The 21442-nt window shown below is 35.5% G+C and overlaps 1 protein-coding gene, 1 long non-coding RNA gene and 1 other non-coding gene across 10 annotated transcripts; 2 read left to right on the top strand and 1 right to left on the bottom strand.

Moving 5' to 3' along the window:
• The first annotated feature begins 2464 nt into the window (after window positions 1–2464).
• LOC141694278 (small nucleolar RNA R71) lies at window positions 2465–2571 on the top strand. Its single transcript, XR_012563598.1, has one exon. It is a non-coding gene; the product is annotated as a small nucleolar RNA R71 (small nucleolar RNA).
• A 386-nt stretch (window positions 2572–2957) lies between these two features.
• On the top strand, window positions 2958–6513 carry LOC141693817 (uncharacterized). Of its 8 annotated transcripts, XR_012563284.1 has the most exons (8): window positions 2958–3183; window positions 3331–3416; window positions 3520–3582; window positions 4096–4196; window positions 4570–4684; window positions 5198–5364; window positions 5838–5908; window positions 6137–6513. It is a non-coding gene; the product is annotated as an uncharacterized LOC141693817 (long non-coding RNA). The 8 variants fall into 8 exon arrangements; XR_012563283.1 differs by lacking the exon at window positions 3331–3416; XR_012563281.1 differs by having other exon boundaries at window positions 3331–3582.
• A 5946-nt stretch (window positions 6514–12459) lies between these two features.
• On the bottom strand, window positions 12460–14388 carry LOC141693008 (protein JINGUBANG-like). Its single transcript, XM_074497990.1, has one exon. It carries the CDS (start codon window positions 14217–14219, stop codon window positions 12849–12851), a length of 1371 nt encoding a protein of 456 aa, XP_074354091.1. The 5' UTR covers window positions 14220–14388; the 3' UTR covers window positions 12460–12848.
• Between the last annotated feature and the right edge of the window lie 7054 nt (window positions 14389–21442).

The following is a 21442-nucleotide window of genomic DNA, read 5'->3' as shown; positions in this document are numbered from 1 at the left end:
GCTGAGAAGACAAATCTTAAGTCTAAAGCTTCTGATGCAAAGAAACCTCCAAGGACTAAGGAAAAAGGCATTATGATCAGGGTAAAGTCAAATTCTGAGACTTCAAAGTTCAAGACTAGATCACAAACTGAGAGAGATCTTAAGTTAAAAGGGAAAGAAAAGGTTGGTGAACCTTTAAAAATTGAGAAAAAGATAAGTTCTTCCATTTCAGTCTATCAAACTACAATTATGATGATGATTTGATAGAAGATGAAACTGTTCAAATTCTGAAGAAAAAAAAGATAATTGAAGAATCTAAAACAACCTCTGACACTGCTCAAGTTGTTCAGAATGAAGAACAACAAGCTACAGAAGAAACAGCAAATTCTGATCAAGTTAATTTGGAAAAGATGGCAATTGCTGATAAGAAGAAGCTATTATGGAAGAAAGTTACTCCAGTTGAACCAAAATCCAATCTCTTGATGAATCAGCTTGCAACATTTGGATTGAGATCCAAGCAACCTAGAGATAAAGCTGGATTAGGTTCTGATGAAGAGAAAATATAAACATGAGTAGAAGTTACTCTAAGAGATCCTTTCATGTGGACAGATAACCCATATGAACAAATCAAACAAAAGCACCTTGACAAGGTGTTGTCTGCTCAAATCGTGATAGATGCTCATGATAAGGAAAATCTAAAGGAGAAATTGATTTTATTTCTCTATGATGGATTAACTTATAGGCTAGCTGATACTGATGTGCTAAAAAAGTCTGTCAGAGAACTTTAACATATCCACTATCTTCTGAAAGTAAAATCTGATGTTACAAGAAGATGGTCAGACTACATTTTGAAGGCTATAAGAGATCTATTCAGAATATCTGGTACAAAGACTTCTCAGTATATACCAATGATTACTGAAGATGATGAATGAAAAATTCCTATGCTGAAGAATTCTGCTAAGGTGGAAGTTATTCTGACAGGAAAATGCTTATATTATAATGAAAACTCTTCACATCCTAGAGTTATCAGACTTGGTGATGGACTTGAAAGAACATCAATTCCATCTCTCAGAACTGTCATTTATCAGATTGGTGATAGTAAAGATGAAGAACTAATGCAGGTCAAAGCACAGTTAGTTGAAATTCTGAGGAAAGCTGAAGACAAGCTGGTAAGAGATTTTGTTAAGAATCATTATGGATTCAGATTGATCTAGTGAAGTTGGTAAAGCTGAAAGGATCGTAAGTTGTAGTTAATAGTCTTATTAAACTCTTATTGCATTTAAACTTAAATGTTTTTGATATCATCAAATCTATTAACTTGTATATTTTGCACAATTTACAAGTTGGGGGAGATTGTTAGATATATTTGAGATGTCATGTCTAATATGTTTCATGTTTAGTTTTCAGATCTTAACAAACAGGAAATATCAGTACTTACTGGAATCAGTACTTACTGGAAGTCAGAAGTTAAGGATATCAGGACTTAGATTATCAAAAGATATTATCAGAAGATGGATATCAGAACTTAAGTACTGGAGGACTAACAATTATGGAAGGAAGCTGATTTACAGGAAAGAATATCGAGACTAATACAAAAAGAAGATATGCATGGAAAGAGTTAGAGGACTTAAAGAATTGTATAAGATATCTGATTGATATATTTTAGGAGACATAATTATATTCCATATCAATTAGAACTTATCTTGTAACTGTGTACTATATAAACACAGACATAGGTTTACACTATATGTGTTATCATTATCGAGAAGATCATACATTGTAACCTAGCAGCTCTCGTGATATTTGTTCATCACTGAGAGAGAACAGTTCCATTGTAACAGAGTTTATTATATCGAATATATCTGTTTACTTTTACTTGTGTTCGAAATCGATTTGATTGTATTCTACACTGTATTCAACCCCATTCTACAGTGTTGTGTGACCTAACATTACCTTTGAGCAAATTGCTGAGGTTGCTGGAATTCAAGTGGATTAAACGGTTTACTTGCAGCTTGCTGATATGGTTGCTGAACAACATTCTGATTATTGCTCCAGCTGAAATTGGGATGATTTCTGTTATTAGGATGATAAGTGGCGGGCACAGGCTGCTGCGGTCTCTGAAAATTGTTCACATACTGAACAGATTCATTAACAAGTGAACATTGATCGATAACATGAGAGCCTGCAACAGACACTAGCTATTTGATTTACTCCATAGTTGGCTAAAGAATCGACCTTCATAGACAGCGCCTGAAGCTGCGCTACAATAGCTGCAGTTGCATCAACTTCCAGAATACCTGCTACCTTCTCAGGCATCATCCTTTGAGTTGGGTTTTGATACTTGTTTGCAGCCATAGTTTCAATGAGATTATAGGCCTCAGTATAGCTTTTGGCCCACAAGGCGCCTCCAGAAGCTGCATCGAGCATGGGCCGAGATTGGGCCCTCAAACCATTGTAGAAACCAGTGATCATCATCCAGTCAGACATACCATGATGTGGACACTTTCTCAACATCTCCTTGTAGCGCTCTCAAGCTTCGCACATAGATTCTCCTTGTTGCTGCGCAAACTGAGTAAGAGCACTCCTCATAGCTGCAGTCTTGTCCATTGGATAGAACTTCACCAGAAACTTTTGCGCAAGATCACTACATCATATATGGCCTTTACCAACACTTTTTTTGGTGTTACAAGCAAAAATGTTACCTTAAATCACTAAAATTTGATCTGAGGTAACATTTTATTTTTATGTTACAATATAGAATAGTAGATGTTACCATAAACATGATAAAATTCCTATTGTAACACAAAAAATAGTGTTAGTATTAATACTACAATTAGTGTTACAACAGGGCTAAAATTTAGGCGGGCTTGTTAAGCGGGCCAATTTTTGGCCAAATTTTAAGCGGCCCAAACAAGAAAATTTTACCCGCTCATTTCATTTTGTAAAATAAAATAAAATACTAAATCACTCACTTCTGCACTCTATACGCTTAAAAATATCAAACACTTAAATGAAACACTCTCAATCGGGGGAAAAAAATGCTTTCAAATGTGTTCAAGAATGGGAAATTAGGGTGTTCTAAATTAGGGAAATTAGGCTTCTCGTCAGAGCTTGGAGATTGTATTTAGGGTTCTAGTAATTAAGGTTTGTAGAAATTGGGTCTTTCTTCACAAAAGGGTTCGGCATTTGGAACTTTTTAAACAGGTTCATGACTCTCTCTCTCTCTATCTCTCTCTCTCTCTCTCAATTCGTGTTCAACAAATCAGATAGTTTAATCGGAATGGCAGTATATTGCAATATGTTCGTGGCTTCAATTAGGATTTGAATTAGGGATTTGGGGTTTTATAACAGTTGTAGTAAAGGTTTCTTCTCAGTCGGGTTTCTTCCCAGTTCGGTTGTAAGGTTTGAATGCAGAAAATGAGATTGTTATAGATAAGGTGACCCTATATCTTCTCTGTAAAGGAAATTAATTTTTTTTGTTAAAATAGTAACCAAACTATCACTATCTATGGATGTTATATTTGACTATATGAGCTACAGCTTCGCCGTGCACAACAAAAACGTGAAGAAGAAGAAGCCAGGGCAAGGGAGCTAGAGAAGCAGGTAAATAATTTGAGTTACTTGCACATTTTTCTTTTGTATTAGTAAATTTTATTTCACAATTCAGGAGATAGAAACTTTTTCCATAATGTATATTTTGCCTAGTTTCTTGATTAGTCTTGACAAACTTGATGAAATCCTTGAGAAGATAAAAGATGTATGCTTTTAAATGTGTTTTTAGTTGAGTTAGGTTTCACAACAAAACTGTTGTCTGTATTTACTTCTAAATGTATTACCATGGTACTGTTTTATTTGCCATTTTTTGTTTCCCAATTGCATAACTTCTCCTTAAGAGGGCAGACGCTCTGTAGAATAAGTATTTTATATGTCATTCATCAGTAACTAATATGTTCATTTTCTCTTACTAACATATGTGATTTTTACAATAAGAGGGATGATATATTATTGAAGGGCTTTAAGAATTCAGGGTTTTCTTCACATGGCTGATGAAAAAGGTAGTTGAAGTAAAATCTTATTTTGATATTCTCCACTTATTTTATATCCAATTTCATGTAGGGATCTATACTTTACCACACAGGCTTGTTCTCTTTTACGTAACAGAGAAAGGTGAAGCAAAGCTGTTCTTTTATATATACTTGTGGTACCCCAAAATAAAGGTAAGGTTATTATGGAATTTAATTTGTTCAAGTGTAAAATTTAAGATTAAAGGTATTTTATAATCGATTTTAAATTTTAGGCAACTACTTTGTATTGTTATCATTTATAATATCAATTAAATTGTGTTGGTGTAGGTAAATTAGTAACTGCATAACAAGTATTGTATTACAATTTACACATCATCCGTACTCTGTTGTGTATGCTTTAAAAGTTAAGAGGCCTGTTCTGTATGAATTGACTGCCTGCTGTGTTCTATGATATTTTTTTGGTTTGTTTAGAAGTAGTGCAAAATAACTTGGTGCATTGATCAATTATAGTTTAAATATTCTCTTTCATGAGAACCACTAAGCATTATCTATTTTCCTTCCATAGGACCATATATTGCGGACCTTAAACATAGACTGAAAAAAGAGATATGCGCTTTTATTGCAACATACAAGGAGATCTCCAGCCTTTCAGAAGCATTACACCTAACTGGCATGGACTGGTAAATCAATTTATTATTTATGGTTCATTTGTTTAAATTTTTGAAACATTTTTTTAGAGTGCAGCACCCGAATAGATTTAATGTATAGAAGCTAATAAATATACTTAAAATCTAATATACTATTGTTGCACCGCCATGATTTACTTTTGAGGATAAATTATTGTTGCACCGCCATGACTAAGATCCGTGATGCACAATGTTGCTAATTTGTCCCTTTTTATGATCACCAAGGAGAGAAACTAAATCAAGCGAATAATTGAATTGTATAACTACTGGAACTTGGTTGATTGACTACAATCAAGCTGCAAATTTGCCACGCCACAAATGCTACATAATATGTAAACTATAGACACTCCAGTTTCTAGATGCCAACTTTCCATATGGATAATTACATAGCAGAAACGTAACTCGTGGTTTATATAATGGCTTAATTAAATATTCTCTGTAGCATGACTTATAAATAGATACTCAAATGCAATAATATTCATAGTGATGCTCATTCGAAGTTTCCAGGGTATCAGGTTCTTCAGAATGGAAGGCATTGATATATGTTAAGTGTTCCACATTCAAGAAATGCTTAAAGGAAGTAAGATAGATGTTCCTTCTTCCATGAACCACCCTCTCCGTGGAGATGCCAATAAGAAGAAGCTCGTATGTGGAGATGCCATTCTCTTTCTAAGGTGTGGATACTATTGCAACTCCTTTGCTTTTTAAATTAGGGTCCTAAACTTTCTTCCTTACAATCAGCAAACGTTTTCTACATGTTTTCCGGATCTAGTATACTCGATGTCTTATGTGATTGTTTAAGGATGTGACTTTACTCTATTTATATAGGAAAAGATTATTTTTTCAGAATTGCAGGCTGTTGTTTCTCTTCAACTATATGCTAAAGGATTATTTGTCTACTTCGTGTCTTTGTGATACTAAATTTGTCATGCAAATTTGACGAGTGACCTCCTGAGTAGAAATTACATGTTTGGGGAGACCTTACACTTTATCTTAGTAAACGGTACTCTACACATATAATTCTTTCAAATTAAAATTGGGGTGTACTTCAACTGATATATTTACGCATTTAATAAGCTTTCTTTTTCGGTCTATATGTGGTTTACTGAATTGTCATATAATGTTCTAATTTTAAAGTCTTCTGTAGGTCATCAAATTAAGGACATCATAAGACCAACTGAGAAAGAGAATTTTGTTGATGTATCATATTCTGTTGAGGTCTATTCTTTTCCTTTTTAATTTCTAATATCTAGTTTGAGGACAATGTGTTGCAGCTATATATGCTTCTGCATATTTCTAAAAAGGCTGCATATAGTGGCTGATTTTAAGCTCTGTATCTTGTAATTATAATGAATTTTAAATAGTGATAATTCTATTATTTGCGACTTTATGTTAAAATTACGTTCTCATTATTGATGCTCACATTTTCCTTTTTTTCCATTATAGACCTTTAACACCACTACGGTTCCTCCTTCAGCCCCAGACAACTTTCCCATACACTTTTGTAGTCGGGTTGTTAGCCCATTTTGATTTGATTATTCCTTTTCTTCAATCAAATCAGTTGAGCCCCTCACAGTGGAGCTGCATAAAGCACAAGCGGAAGCACATGAATTATTTGTGACAAGGCATAAAATTGTTGGAAGATAAATTTGACGTTAGAACTTAAGATTATTTTTGTTTAGTTAGAAATGTGGTCAAAAGTTGTGGTTTTTTGGATGAATTTGTAAAATTTGTTTATTTTAGTTGACTTAAAACTTTGTATTATTCTTTTGTATTTGAACTTTAGTTAGAGTTTTTAATTTAAATATGTATTTAAATTTTTAGTGTTACAAGTGTAATTAATAGATATTTTTATGTTGGTAAAAATATGAAAAAATGTTACAATAAATACAGAATGTTAAAAAAGAAATGTTACAATAAGATATAAAGATGCTACCAAAAGATTGAACTATTTTATCATCAGGTGTTACAATAGAAAATATGATGTTGTTAAAGAGTTTATTGGGACATATTTTTTGATGTTACCAGATCTTTATGGGTGTTACAATAGAACTATGGTTACACCTGCCTTTTGTAACCATAGATACTGAAAGTGTAACCATATGGGGTCTATTGTTACATTTTCAACTATGTTACCAAAGGTTCAAAATCTGTTGCCATAGACCCCTATTGTAGCACGAGCAAATCCAACACCGCTAAATTTTCAAAAAGTGTAACCATAGCCCAAGTTTTTGCTTTAGGTTACATTTTTTGGCCAATTTTACACTTTTTTTGGGTGTTGCTAGAGGTCATATATGGTGTAGTGGATCTTCCCAAGTAGTGATGGACCCAGCTGGTAAAGAATGTAATCAGTCCTTAGCTTTATCCCTCAGAGAGAATGGGAAAAGCCTCAGTTTGATAGCATCATCAGTAACACAATTATATTTGAAAGTACTACAGATCTCGACAAAATTCCTGATATGCATGTTGGTATCTTTAATCGCAGCACCTCCGAAAGAAACAGAATTCTGCACCATCTGAATAGTGCCCGACTTGATTTCAAAAGAATTGGCCTGAATAGCCAGATGAATGATGCTTGACTGAATGTCATCAATTTTAGGCCGAGAAAAGTCCATAAGAGCTGGATCAGATTGAACTATACGATCACCTATTATTTCAGGTTCTTTCTTTTCACTCTCTTTATCCGAATCTTCAAAAACTATCTTCTCCGGAAAGTCAAGAGTTGTATATGTCTCCTCATCTTTATCCAGATTCCTCTTGCGAGTGCGAGAACGTGTTTGCATAAACGCTCGCTAGAGTACCTGAACACAACCGGAAGCAGTAAGTAACAAGTCCTAATCAATGAATCCTAATGACCACTGATGACAAGTATAAAAACTAAAAAAATTAACACCGAGTCCCCGACAGCAGCACCAAAAACTTGTTAGGCACAAAGCATGCGCTAAATAATTCACGCAAGTATACGCGTTTGAAAGTAATATAGAATTATTTCTAGTTCATTCCCACATAGACTCTGATTAATTATATTTAATTAACACTTACTCACCAATGTATGATTATTCTTTAATGTCAAAACAATAACAATTAAGGTTGATTAACTACGAGAATTAAACACTTGACTTAACAATATTAAACATACATGAGATCATAACTTCATTACCACTTCATTCAATAGTCATTGTTATTACCCTTAGCATGTAATGGTGATGATATTAATCGAGCAACACGAAACTGATAAACGCCAACTTTCATTGTACGAATACCATTCTACCAAGCATCCACAATTGAATAGGCAACAATTATGTTGAGACCCTATATGTCTACAGAATTTGACAACATAACGATTTAAGCGCAAGTTATTCATGATGATTACACAGGGCAAGTAAAACGGTTAGAGTTATCCACTAATCATGCATACAATACACGAACCTATGCTAGCATGACAAGTTCTAAATCTCAAGATTCACTGTCGCTTCACAAGAGATTAACAGGCTATCTTACATGTTCGCGATGCACATAAGATGAATAAGCACGACCTATGCTAGATATTATACAATCACCACATACCAAGGTATTAAACAATTAACTAAAGAAATCCATAGTAAATCCGTTATGATCCCATGATCACGATTAGCCCATAATAGAACTCATCGTCACCATGGGTTCATATGAAAGCATGATAATAACACAACGATATAAACTAATAAAAATACTTAATAAATAATGAAGTACGTCATAAGAGTATTAAGGTTCAAAGCATAAAGAAAACGAGCATCCATTGTTACAACGAATTAAAAGAATCACAAGATAAACGTATGATTCCTCTTCTTCGTTGTTGCGTGCTAAAATGGTCTTCTCGATCTTCTTGCCTTCTCTCTCGATTATCTTCTCTTCAGAAAACGTCTTCCCAAAAGGTTTATATAATAACCCAAGAGAACCAGCGCTAATAGAAGCCCAATCATAATAGAATTATTAAATCCAGATTCTGAAAATCCTCACCCAGGCGGCCGCCTACTTCTTTCAGGAGGGCGCCTGCTCCCATCAGGCGGGTGCCTGCATCACTTCTGGAAAATTCGTATTTATGCTTCTATTTTTGCTGAATTATTCGCACATCAACCCGGGACTGATTCCAAGCACTTCTTTAGGCTTTATTCGATGAAAACACCCTATCTAAGAAAGTTATACCCTGAAATGCAAAAATACTAGAAAAACGCGTCAAATACATAAAATACTCAAGTTCAAGATACCAATTCAAGCCGTTGTGAGATGCTCTAAGTGGTATAAAATGCCACTTATCACCGACCGTCAAGGGACATAACCGACCACCTTCTTCATAAAACCGACCCTTTAGAGGGTGGTCGGTTTTAGGACGGTCGGTTATGACATTTAAGTTAGCTTCTGAAATAAAACCGACCGATGTGCACACTTTGACCACGGTCGGTTATGAGTTCCAGTCAACTTTTTGAAAATAGACATAATCGACTACCTACGGTCGGTTATGACTAAGTGACGTGGCAACACATGTTGAATAAAATGCCCAGGCACTTAACCGACCACTATGTTGGTTGGTTATGAGGATTAAACCCGACCAAAAGTCATAATTGACCAGGCTAAAACCGACCATGCCCTGTGGTCGGTTATGACTATTTTAACCGACCGTGTTGCCTTTTAACCGACCATTTTTGACGGTTGGTTTTGTCTTGTTTTCTTGTAGTGATATGAAGAAATGAAGAATGTCAAATAGAAATACATCAAATATACAACCAACAAATCACATGTCCCCTGCTGTGGAGTAATGTTAGTACCTCAGGAGCTCTATACCAGTGGGTCAAAATCTGCAGTTGGAATGAATTGTATTTTGGCCGATCCAAGATTGGCTATTTTTCGCATCAACGTCTTTCGGTTCATTACAACGTTATGAGGCTTTTTTTACCAAATGTTAATTAATATAATCTATGTGTTTAAGCCTATAATCTGCTTCCAGACTTAGCTATTACTCCAGGTAATTTTAAGATATTGCAGACTTAGCTATTACCAAAAGGCACAATTTCTTCTACGATAACAAATTAAGTTGTATGTACCAGACAAGTGTTATGCATATTTCACTATCACAGAAAATATGATCAAAGTTCAGGATAACAACTATGTTATCATTATATTAATTCATCAAGCATCATTATTTTTTTCCTCTCAAACCACCTCTAAACTTACATTCTGATGCTACTTTTTTCTAACTAATTAAACTCAATAACAATAAGAAAAAACGTAAAAAATATTTAGCAATGGGAATGTAAAACTTGCCAGATGATAACCATCGGTGATAATAAGCTAATGATGCATCTGAGTGGAAATATAAGAATATTTTCGGAAGCTCAACGAGTGGCATATGTCAGAGCCATTCACAACGAGTATTCATTCAATTAGCTTGCCTTGCAGGTCACATTCTAGTACTTATAAGATGGAATATAAGTTGAACAAGCTTAAAACATCAGAAGCTTACATTTTACTCGTCTAATTTGTACTAATCTTGTTGCAGGGATTACACTTTACTAGTGTGGTACCACAAATTATAAAATGACCTAGCAAAAACCTTGTCATTTCACAAGACCTAAACCTAGTTACTCCTACAAATATATAAACGATTTTAATTTCACATCAAACAACTGTAATCCAATTTTACAATTACCTCATCACTAGTACTATCACAGCTCTAAATTTCCCACGAAGACATCGGTTTTTTGCATTTTTCATATCAGTGCGTAACCGTTGTCTATTGAAGTTTTTCTTGTAGTGTTAACCAGAAAAATAAACATATAAACATCCATTAAATACAAAAGGATCTCTTTTCTGGAGCTTTCTCTGGTGATTCTTGCTTCATTATGTCTAGGGGATTTCTTTATACACTACAATATGCATGTCGCAATAACTAAAATGACTGCCACTATAAGTGAACAATGAACTAGGGTATGTGCTTAAAGAACTCAAATTTTTGGAGTTGTATTGTTATTTAACTACTCCAATCTACTAAAGCTACCCTTGCTTAAAGAACAAAGAAAGACAAACTAGTGAAACAAAGTTCAGATACCCTATTTAGTTTGATTTGTTAATCTAGACAGCCGGAGATGAGTCTCCATAAGAGCAGAACTCAAAAATGGGTTTGAACATAATTCAAATGTGATGGTCTTACAAATCTTTAGTTGCAGAAAAGAACGATGTCAAGATTACACTGCTAGAAATAGTAGATACGACATCGGTGCTTAGAACATCTGCATGTAATGCACCCGATGTTAAAATGCAGTTTAACATCGGTTTTATAAAAAGCGATCTTGAATACAAATACTGACATTGGTTTCACTTAGTAGCCGTTGTCTATGTTCAGAAATTAAAAAGGTCACAAATATGTTTTTAACTTTGACATCGGTTGATTTTGTTAACCGTTGTCTATGGCCTTTTTAAAAAAAATAAAAATTACTTGTCTTTTCTTCCCCCCGGTTTCAGTACACTTCCCCCCTTTAATTTTAACAAAAATTTCACTAACCTTATTCCCCCCTTTTCCAAAATAACTCCCGCAACCCTCATCTCTCCCCCGACCCTCATCTCTCTCGTCTCTCTCACCTCTCATATCTCTCTCATCTCTCCCCTACTTCTCTCTTAGTCTTCTTACCTCTCATCTCATCTCTCATCTCTCATCTTCTCACCGTCTCTTCTCTCTTTTCGCCGGAACCCTAATTTTAGCCCCAATTCTAATTCAAGATTTGGAGCATCAAATTAGAGCAAATTAAACTTGAAATTGAGCATCTGGAGGTTGGAGCATCTGGAGGTAGACGCTTTGGAGCATCTGGAGGTTGGAGCATTGAGGTTTTGGACCATTGAGGTTTTAGAACATTGAAGAGCATCTGGAGGTATATTCTTCTTTACGGTTTATCTCCCTCATTTTTACGTTTAATATCCTGTTTATCTTCTTTGTGCATGCAAATGTTTTATGTTTCTGGGGAGTTTTATGTTTGTTTCTTTTTGGGGGTTTTATGTCCTGTTTTTGGGAATTTTATGTCTTGTTAAATATTTTAGGTACATAGTCATCAGGTGAAACAATATTAAAAGAAAAAGAACTACAAAAACCAATGTCAAATAGTCATTTGACATCGGTCCTGTAAAAAAATCAATGTATTTTAAGCCAAATAACATCGAATTTTCAATAGCTGATGTCTTAAATTTTACAAAATTAAAAATTAAACATCGGTTAGAAAAAAAACTGATGTTAAACAAAAGGATTTAACATCACCAAATAAAAGAAACCGATGTCTAACCCAGTATTTTACATCGGTTGATAAAAGTACCCGATGTCTGATGGAGCATTTCATATCGGTCAGACAACATAACCGATGTCTCATCTAGACTTTCACATCGGTTTGTTTGAAAGATTTTAAAAAAAATATCTTTTAGAGCTTGTAGGTTTCATGTTTTAATGGATAATTACCCCATAATATACTCATATTCACCTAGAAATACTGTAATATAAGCTGAAATTTGTTGTAAAGACATCGGAATTATTCTTAAAACCGATGTATAGCACTGTAATAGACATCGGCTGTGAACCGATGTTAAAGGCTGCTGACATTTAACATCACACGCGAAGACATCGGTTCAGTTTTTTTTTAACATCGGTTCTGAACCGATGTCTGATCCCATATTTCTAATAAAATTAAGGTTGCAGAGGGTTCTATAAACTTCGATTTGAATATGAGAGGCAACTATGACTTTCTTGGCACTAATGAAACTGCTCTATAACCTAAGCCATTTGCTTAAAGTAATTCAGAAAATAATTGAAACATAACTGTTAGCCCCCGAAATATGTTGAGGCATACCTTTTGGCCCTTAAAATTTTTTCAAATATACCTAATGACCCTTATAATGGTACAAATTAGAAGGTCAAATGTCTTTTTTGCCCCTCCGATTTATACCGTAATTTTCTCTGTAACGGTAAAATGGGTTACAGGGTATTACATAGCATACCTCGGGAATTAAAGGGTATGACCGCTTTCCATGGGGGTTTATGGGTACAAATGCTATTACTTGAAGAGGCAAAAGGTTAATAAGCATTTCATAAACTATTACAAATTTCCCTGTATAATGTATTCAAATTTTGTTAATGGGGGATCTAGTATTGCTGTCTCTGGCTAAAATTCCTGCTACGGGTGCCAATGCTCTGAACCGATCGAATGGATTGCGGCATACAAAAGGTCTCCGACTGGCGGAAAGTTGGCATTGGATCCATCTCAGGAGATACCCTCCATATCTTTACAGACTTGTCCAGACTCCCACTATAAACAACCCATCTTTTATCACCGCTACTAGTAGTTTCCTTGTCAGTTTCCACTGCCAGGCACTTGACAGGCCCTGTATGCCCCCCCAACAATGACAAGCATTTGTGATCACTATCATCTCTCCTCCATACGCATATGTTCATATCAGCTGATCCACTTATCACTAAATTCCCCGCAGCTGCCAAACACAAAACTGCAAGCTTGTGACCTCTCAACACTCCCCCAAGTTGCAATAACTTTTCTCGTTCCCAAAAATTAACAACACCATTGGATGATCCACAGTACACAAATAATGACGTGGGGTCAACAACTACTGCTGTAACAGCACATTCCTGTTTCAGCAACGTCTGCGAAAAGAAATGCTTTGTATCTTTTCCTTGCATTTCACGTCGCCATGCTTTTACTGTTCCATCAGCTGAACCCGTGAAAACTAGACCATCAAATCCAGCAGCTGCAACAGCATTCACTGCATCATCATGTGCGTTGACAGATTCGAGACACTTTGAATTTGATACCCTCCAAACTTTAAATGTTTTGTCCCACGAAGACGAGTACAAAAGTGTTTTGTCTTCATTCAAGCTAAGACAAGAAATTGCGTCAAAGTGTCTAATCCAAACACCATTACGGTTTCTCTTGACTTCTGCGTAGCTTGTAGGATTTATAGAGTTCTTAAAAAAGGATTTAAACGTGGGTAAAGTTCCAATTCGTTTATGAATGCTGGGATTCTTGGCGGAGACCTTCCAGAGTCTGATTTTACCATCTTGGTGACCCGTAAAAATCTTTTCACCAGCTATTACAATGGCCTTGACCAACCCACTGTTGGATTTAAATCCAGAAAACTCCTTCTGGTTCTTCCAGACTCGAATGTTCTTGCTGTCAGATCCCGTGTACAACAAATCACCAGAGGCCGCTAATGAATAAATGTGGCCTTCTTCACGTATGAGTGAGCCCATGAGGCCCGTGTAAGTATAATTGTCGTCATTATTAAAGTTGACAGAGGAAACCTGCTGCAAGGACCACGGTGATTTCGCAATGGGTGATGAAGCAGGCTGTTGGGAGGGTAGATCACCTTGAGGTGTGATCGTAGTCATGTCAAAACTAGCACTGGAAGTGCTGCTACTTATTCGAAACGAGTACCCTATGATTTCTTCACTTGTTGAATTATCTAAATGCCCAACACTTTTTCCGCTTCTCGTGTTTTTCATTTTCCTTAATTTCCTCTTCCAACCAAAACGAGATCAGCAACGCAGAATTCGATGGAATGTTTGTAAGGTGAGTTCTACAGATGGAATAGGAAGGTGATGGATAACACAATCAAGGAATAGGGGGAATCATGAAATTGTGTTTCAGCATGCTTGACAGGAAGTACATTGCATGTAATTAGGAGATTTGAAAAAAGCAAAGGTATAGAAGATGCCATAAATTAAAGACTAAAATGACTTTTAACTAAAACTTATGGACGGTATATGTAGCCTTCGTTTTGCTTAAAACACGGTGCTATATTCAAGTATTTTAAACATTACTTTTGCCTAGACTGAAACAAGATGCTAGCTAACACAAAATATAAAATTAAAACTTTGAATCCTTAATTTTTAGAGTCCTGCCTGGACCCCAACACAATCCAATCCAGTAGTGCAAGTTTTATGCATTTTTTTCGCAAATAGGCCACACAGTCTTACGAATAAGTATATGTTCTAATAATTCTCGGGATGGGCCAGAGTCGAACATTGCGACGATAAAAAATAAACTCTTGAAATAAAAATATAAAACTCCAAGATATAAACTTTAACTTTTGCAGTGATGTTATATTATTGATATCTTAACTCTATGTTGTGTGTTTGATGGTATATTTGGATGTTGTTTGGTTTATGTTGTCAGTTTGTTCAATTGAGGGAGTCTTGAAGACTATAAAATGTTGTTGATCTTTGCCTAACTACTTAAGTTTTTCGATAAGTTGATTAGTTAACATTGTCATGTCAACATTCTGGACCGTCTTCATCTATATTGATACATATACCCGAAACAAAGGAAAATATTTTATGTATATTGATAAATATCCGGAACAAAAGGGAAAAAAAATGAGATAACAAGTTCATTCACTTGCAAGAGGTTTACAACTATATAGTTACAAGAAGCGGCAGGAGACGTAAATATGCTTAATTGCAATAACATGATCAAACTAATAAAGGGATGGTTGAATCATTGGGATAACCATAAAGCATCATATCTAAACAGAAAGCGAGAGCCATGGTGCAAGACCTGAAAACTGTTGGAAGATAACTAATCAAACTATTTTAAACTTGTAGGTTTAAGTAACCGAGGAAAACAAATTGTACGCCAGGTATATGTTATTATTAATGCCGGCAAACATTACATATAAACTGAATGCAGGGAAACAACTACAAGCTAGAAAATAGAACTTCCTGATAACTGATCTTAAAACTACTCTTATTCAAACGTTAACATAAACTGACTCCTAAAATAACTCATTCAAACGTTAACATAAACTGACTCCTAAAAGAACTCCACGACTAACTTGACTGATTCTATCTTCTGGACACAGCCCTGCAAATCAGCCCAAAAGAAATAAAACAAACTAACAAATTTAAGTTCACAAATTTAGATTAAAAGCCCAACAAGCTCTCCCTTAATCTAAATTCACCTATGTTCCTTCATCAACACCCAGCAATATCCTCATTCTCTCGAACTTAGCAGTGGTAAGGGCCTTCGTGAGAGAGTCTGCTCGTTGCTCATCCGTACGGACATGTTTAACCAGAATGTCTCCCTTTTCTACACATTCCCTGATAAAATGAAACCTTATATCTATATGTTTGCTTCTTCCATGGAACACAGGGTTTTTTGCTAAGTCAATAGCAGATTTGAAATCAATGTAGATTGTCACAGGACCAATTTCCTTTCCTGTAATTTGTTCCAAGAGTTTCTTCAACCAAATAGCTTGGCAGGAAGCCGATGTGGCCGCCATGAACTCAGTTTCGCATGAAGAAAGAGCGACACAACGCTGTTTCTGGGAGACCCAAGTAATCAACCCTTCATTCAAATAAAAAGCCATACCAGCTGTGCTCTTTCGGTCCTCAATGTTACCTCCGAGATCACTATCTGAGTAACCCATTAGCACACTATTTTTGCTGTTCTTAGTGTATGTTAGACCATAACCAACAGTGCCCTTCACATATCTCAGCACCCGTTTAGCTACATTGTAGTGCAGAGTGGTTGGTGTTTCCATGAAACGGCTAAGAATCCCAACAGAAAAAGCCAAGTCGGGTCTCGTATGCACAAGATAACGCAACCCACCTATAAAGCTTTTATATTCTGTTGCATCGACAAGAACACCTCCATCGTCCTTGTGAATTACCTCCTTGGGGTCCATGGGGTATCTCGTGGAATTATATTGGACCATGCCAAATTTTTCGAGTAATTTCCTAGCATACCCGGTCTGCTTTAATCGAATAAACCCATCTCCTTGCTCTACTTCAATACCCAGATAATACATTAACTTCCCCAAGTCACTCATGTCGAATTTCTGCCCCATTTTCTCCTTGAACTCCTTGATAACTGTTTTACTCGAGCCAGTGACCAACAGGTCATCTACGTATACTGCCACAATGAGTACATCACTCTCGATCACCCTTGTATAAACAGCCTGCTCGTACGGACATCTAATAAAGCCAACTTCCTCCAGAACTTTATTCAATTTTGAGTACCAAGTTCGCGGCGCCTGTCTAAGTCCGTATAAAGCCTTCAATAACTTATACACTAAGTGTTCTTTTCCTCTTTTCACAAAACCCTCTGGTTGTGTGACGTAAACCTCTTCAAGAATCTCACCATTTAAAAACGCTGTTTTAACGTCCAAATGGTGTACTTCCCAAGTATTTTTAGCAGCAAGAGCGAGAAGTAAGCGTATAGTTTCGATTCGAGTCACCGGTGCAAATACTTCATCGAAATCTACACCTTGCTTTTGAACATAGCCTTTGGCAACAATCCTGGCCTTATGCTTTATAATCTCACCATCAGCATCCCTTTTAATCTTGTAAACCTACTTAAGAGCGATCGGTTTTCGACCTGAGGGAAATTCCATCAGTTCCCACGTAGGATTCTTCTCTACTGCTTTTATTTCTTGTTTCATAGCTTTTCTCCACTTCTCGTCTTGTACTGCTTGTTTATAGTTCATGGGCTCATCAATTCCCATTACCATCAATTCCTCTTCTGCCAACTCGATAGGTTCAGTAGCGTCATAAATTTCACTCAAAGATCTGTAGTGTCTTGGCTGTCCGTCTGATTCAGAACTAGATGCTGATTGTTCAGTTAACGAGTTTGAAGAACCTGAGTTTGCACTACCACTACTCAATGAGCCCTGAGAACCATTTGTACCTTCACTATTTGCTGCACTTTCAGAATCCAGGGAGCTTGAACTAGAACTGTTACTTCTCAACGAACTCTGATGGCTACCAACACTTTCACTGTAGGTTATATCTTCTTGAGACACATGTTCAGTATTAAACACCAGAAAATTACTTGACATCGTTGCTTGAGTTATGTAACGCCCCCAAATCCGGGGTCAGAGGATTTGGTCATCATTATAAAACCTCAATCCAAATCAACCTGTTTAATCAATAATTAAATGCCAGCGGAAGATATTCAGCACAAATGACCCTAAACTAATCCAAGATCTTTTCAGGTTACAGTTCTAGAAACAAGAAATCCAAGTTCCACAAATAAATTTTTCACTTTCTTTTAAAACTCTTTTCAACAAATTTGAAGTCAAAACTAAACCCACTAGTATAACTTCGAAATGAAGTATACTAGGCCCAAATAAAATACACAACTATAATATAATATAATATAAACAACTTTATACAATAAAACTTACACTAGCCCGCAAACCCTGGACCAGCCACCTTCCAAGAGCTTCTTCTTTGCTTCCTTGAATTACGCAGTTGAACAGCGCAAGCTAATCCTCACTAGAGATTAAATTTAAAAAGCAGGAAAGTATGAGCGGAAGAAATGCTCAGCAAGATCATTGTAATATATATAAGATCGTTTTGATATAAACCCGACATCTGCATTAGAGCAGAACATTTAAAATCATAATTGCTGAATCATAAAATTTTAGTTGAGGAACCCTAGTGTAACAACCCAAATCCGGGGTCAAGATTTGGTGTCACTAAACAATCTTTACATAAAACAAAAGAATCTTCAATTAACCCCTTGAATCCAGATCGTTTACAGGTTATGGTATGAAACAAGAATCTAATCTTCTACATCTTACAACAACTAAAATACAAATGAGAATACCTTTGTCCTAACGTTCTTGTCATATTCCTCTAACTTCTTCAACCTCTCGCAGCGGAGATTTCTCTAACTTCTGCTGTCTAACAAAGCTATTCACTTTTATCCTTATCTGTTTCTGGAAGAAATACGAATTTACAAAGCAAAAGTGAGCCAAAAATGCTCAGCAAGTATATAATTTGAGTTTCAAATATCAATACCAAAGGAATAACTTCCGGACAAAATCTTAAAACAATTTTAAACAATTCTATTTATTTGAGTGTGTTGAGCGAGTAAACGTTGGCTGTCACCAGCCTTCGATTCTAAATCTAAAAGCGACAAGCGATTCCAAGATTCATCTCCTGAATCAGGTTTTTGTCCGGTTTTGAAATCAAAAAACCATTCGAGAGAGAATGCCGTTAATGGCGATCAACAACAAATTAGACTGAACACTAGAAACCAACATATGCACTATAACCTGCTTATCACTTGTCCTAATAGTAACCGTCCAGCCCGTAGTGTATTTTGATATCAAATCATTTTGATTTCAAAACATCCCAAATTAGGGTTCGCAAATAACCCGAATGAATGGGTATTTGCTCAAGAGAGCAATCGAATTATATGAACAATAATGAAAAGAACTGGCATAATAAGAGTAATTGCAGCGAAATATAAAACAGTTAAATATTCTAAACTTAGAATAAGAACGAATAAATATTTACAGTATTTTAAAAGAAAAATCAAGAATACTTGCAGTATTTAAAAGAAAATTCGGGAATACTTGCAGTATTTAAAAGAATGTTCTGCAAATACTTGCCTCAATAAGCTTTAATCGTTATTACTAGTTGACTTTGGTTCGACTTGAATGTTCGGCCTTATCGTCAAACTATTATCCCATTCTGGATACGATCCCAACACTCAGGCCCTTCGATTGGAACTTCGTTAATCTCGACAGCTAATCGCTAGATCACTCTTAGTCCAACGTCAAACCTCGGGTCTTCCGACTAGGACCTACAGGGTTGAAATATCCTAATTCAGATAACCGCTTAAGCTCAACTTAAAACCACGATCACTTCTACCCACGCGATTTTATAATCCTACTTATATTTATATGTATTATTGAAATACACATAGCAATTATGGTTCATATCTTCAAAACTCGGTTCGTTATTTATTTCCGGAAAATACATATATTCATCGTTTTGAAAAACAGGGCAATCGATTATTTGTAAATTATTTTGTATCAATTACACTTAAGTTCATATTATATAACTATATATGGTTATTCGACGTCTCCGATAATTATAGGTTACATTCCCATATTTTCGGAATTAATTTCCCGAAAATCGGGCAGCATCACCTTTGTTTATCGGCCTACCCGTCGAATCAGTCCGACGTCAAATTCACAACAACAATCCAATCACAACCAATCCAAAAATCCCAAACACCGATATGAATTCAATTATTATTTACTGTTATTCGTACCTGATTTCTCATTTCGTTTCGAGATTAATTTCACGAATTAATTTATTTCATTTGTAAACGTAGGACTTGGATAAAAATCATTGTCGCCCACCGTCGGCTCATCGAGGCTCATCGCCGACGATGGCAAAATTCGCGAGTGCCAGGTAAACTCGGGTTTCCGACACGAATTTCACATATAAATTTAACAATTTAATCGCACCAAATACCAATCAATTCATTCATAATTTTCAGAAGAGAATTAAATAAATTAAAATAAAATAGCATATGCACGCGCGTGTACTAACAACACACAACAGGCGGCCAAAACGAAGACCCAGCCATCGGAAAATGGCAGGAATCAAGCAACATACCGAACCAATACCCCCAAACGCACACACACAGATACATGATACACACACACAGAGATAATCAACACACACGCAGATAATCAACACACCACCGAAGCCACGCACAACCGCCACCAACCTTTTTCCGGAAAACAAAAGGGGCGGCGGAGAAAAGAACACACATAGTACAACACATTCACGGCCACCTAGCCGAAGGAAAAATTCGACGACGGCCGGAGAAGAAATCAAGGCGGCATAGTTACCAGAAATAGACCGGAAAAGAAGAAAATAGAGAGAGGCGATCGTAGAGAGAAAGGCGCGTGAGAAAGAGAGAGAATGGAGAGATAAGAGGTAGAAAACAGGCGGTGGTGTGGGCTGAGGGTGTGTTTAGGCGATTTTATTTTGTTTTTGTTAATTACTGACTCGTTTTCTCGCAGATTAACAAAGTAACTACGTGCCAAAAATTTTCGAAAAAAATTACGAATTACATTCCAAAATTATCAGAATATTCAAAAGTTATCAAAATAAAATTTTTATAATTTTTAAATCAATTTTGGAACGCGTATTAGAACCACATTTAACGAATTAATGAACAAACACACGGCTGAAGAAAAGCTAGAAAATTTCTGAAATAATTTTAGAATTCTCGAAATATTTAAAAGTTATTAAAATAAAATTTTCATGATTTTTGAAACATCTTGGAATTAAATATTGATTTTATTGTTTAATGAAGTCAGAAAATCATTTAAAATTAAATAACTAATAAAATATTAATTTCTAAATTTTATAAACCCCTAAAAATAATAAATAAAATTATAGAATAATAAAAATAATTTTAGAAACAATTTTAACATTTATGAGAATAAATATTCAATAAAATAAAATAAAAAAAATCATTTGAATAGCAGAACAATTCGTACAATTCAATAATTAATTATAAGATTAATCCTTGTACCCAACAAATCACACACAATTAATAATAAATCAAAGCACAGCTGACAGACTCATCGCATATTTTATTTATTTAATACTTTCAAAGTTACATTTACATATTGGATCCGAAAATAGGTTACTTAGCCGCTAAGTAACTATATAACGATACGATTTTAATATCAGAATTGGATAATTATCAAAACAGAGATTCTTATAAAATACTTTATACGAAAATAAGATAGTAATGCCTCGCCTTTTGAGAATATGAATTTTTATCGATATATAAAATGCTTTGCGTATCGATAATTTCACACCGGGACTCGTACACGTCAAACCGTATCCCGGATCGAAAAAGTCAAAACACGAAAAACGTTCAGAATTATCAGATTAGGTTAGGA

The sequence above is a fragment of the Apium graveolens genome, chromosome 10, assembly GCF_009905375.1.
Source record: "Apium graveolens cultivar Ventura chromosome 10, ASM990537v1, whole genome shotgun sequence".
NCBI classification, from domain to species: Eukaryota; Viridiplantae; Streptophyta; class Magnoliopsida; order Apiales; family Apiaceae; genus Apium; species Apium graveolens.
The sequence above is the reverse complement of the archived record's forward strand: the minus strand, read 5'-3'. Positions and strand labels throughout refer to the sequence as shown.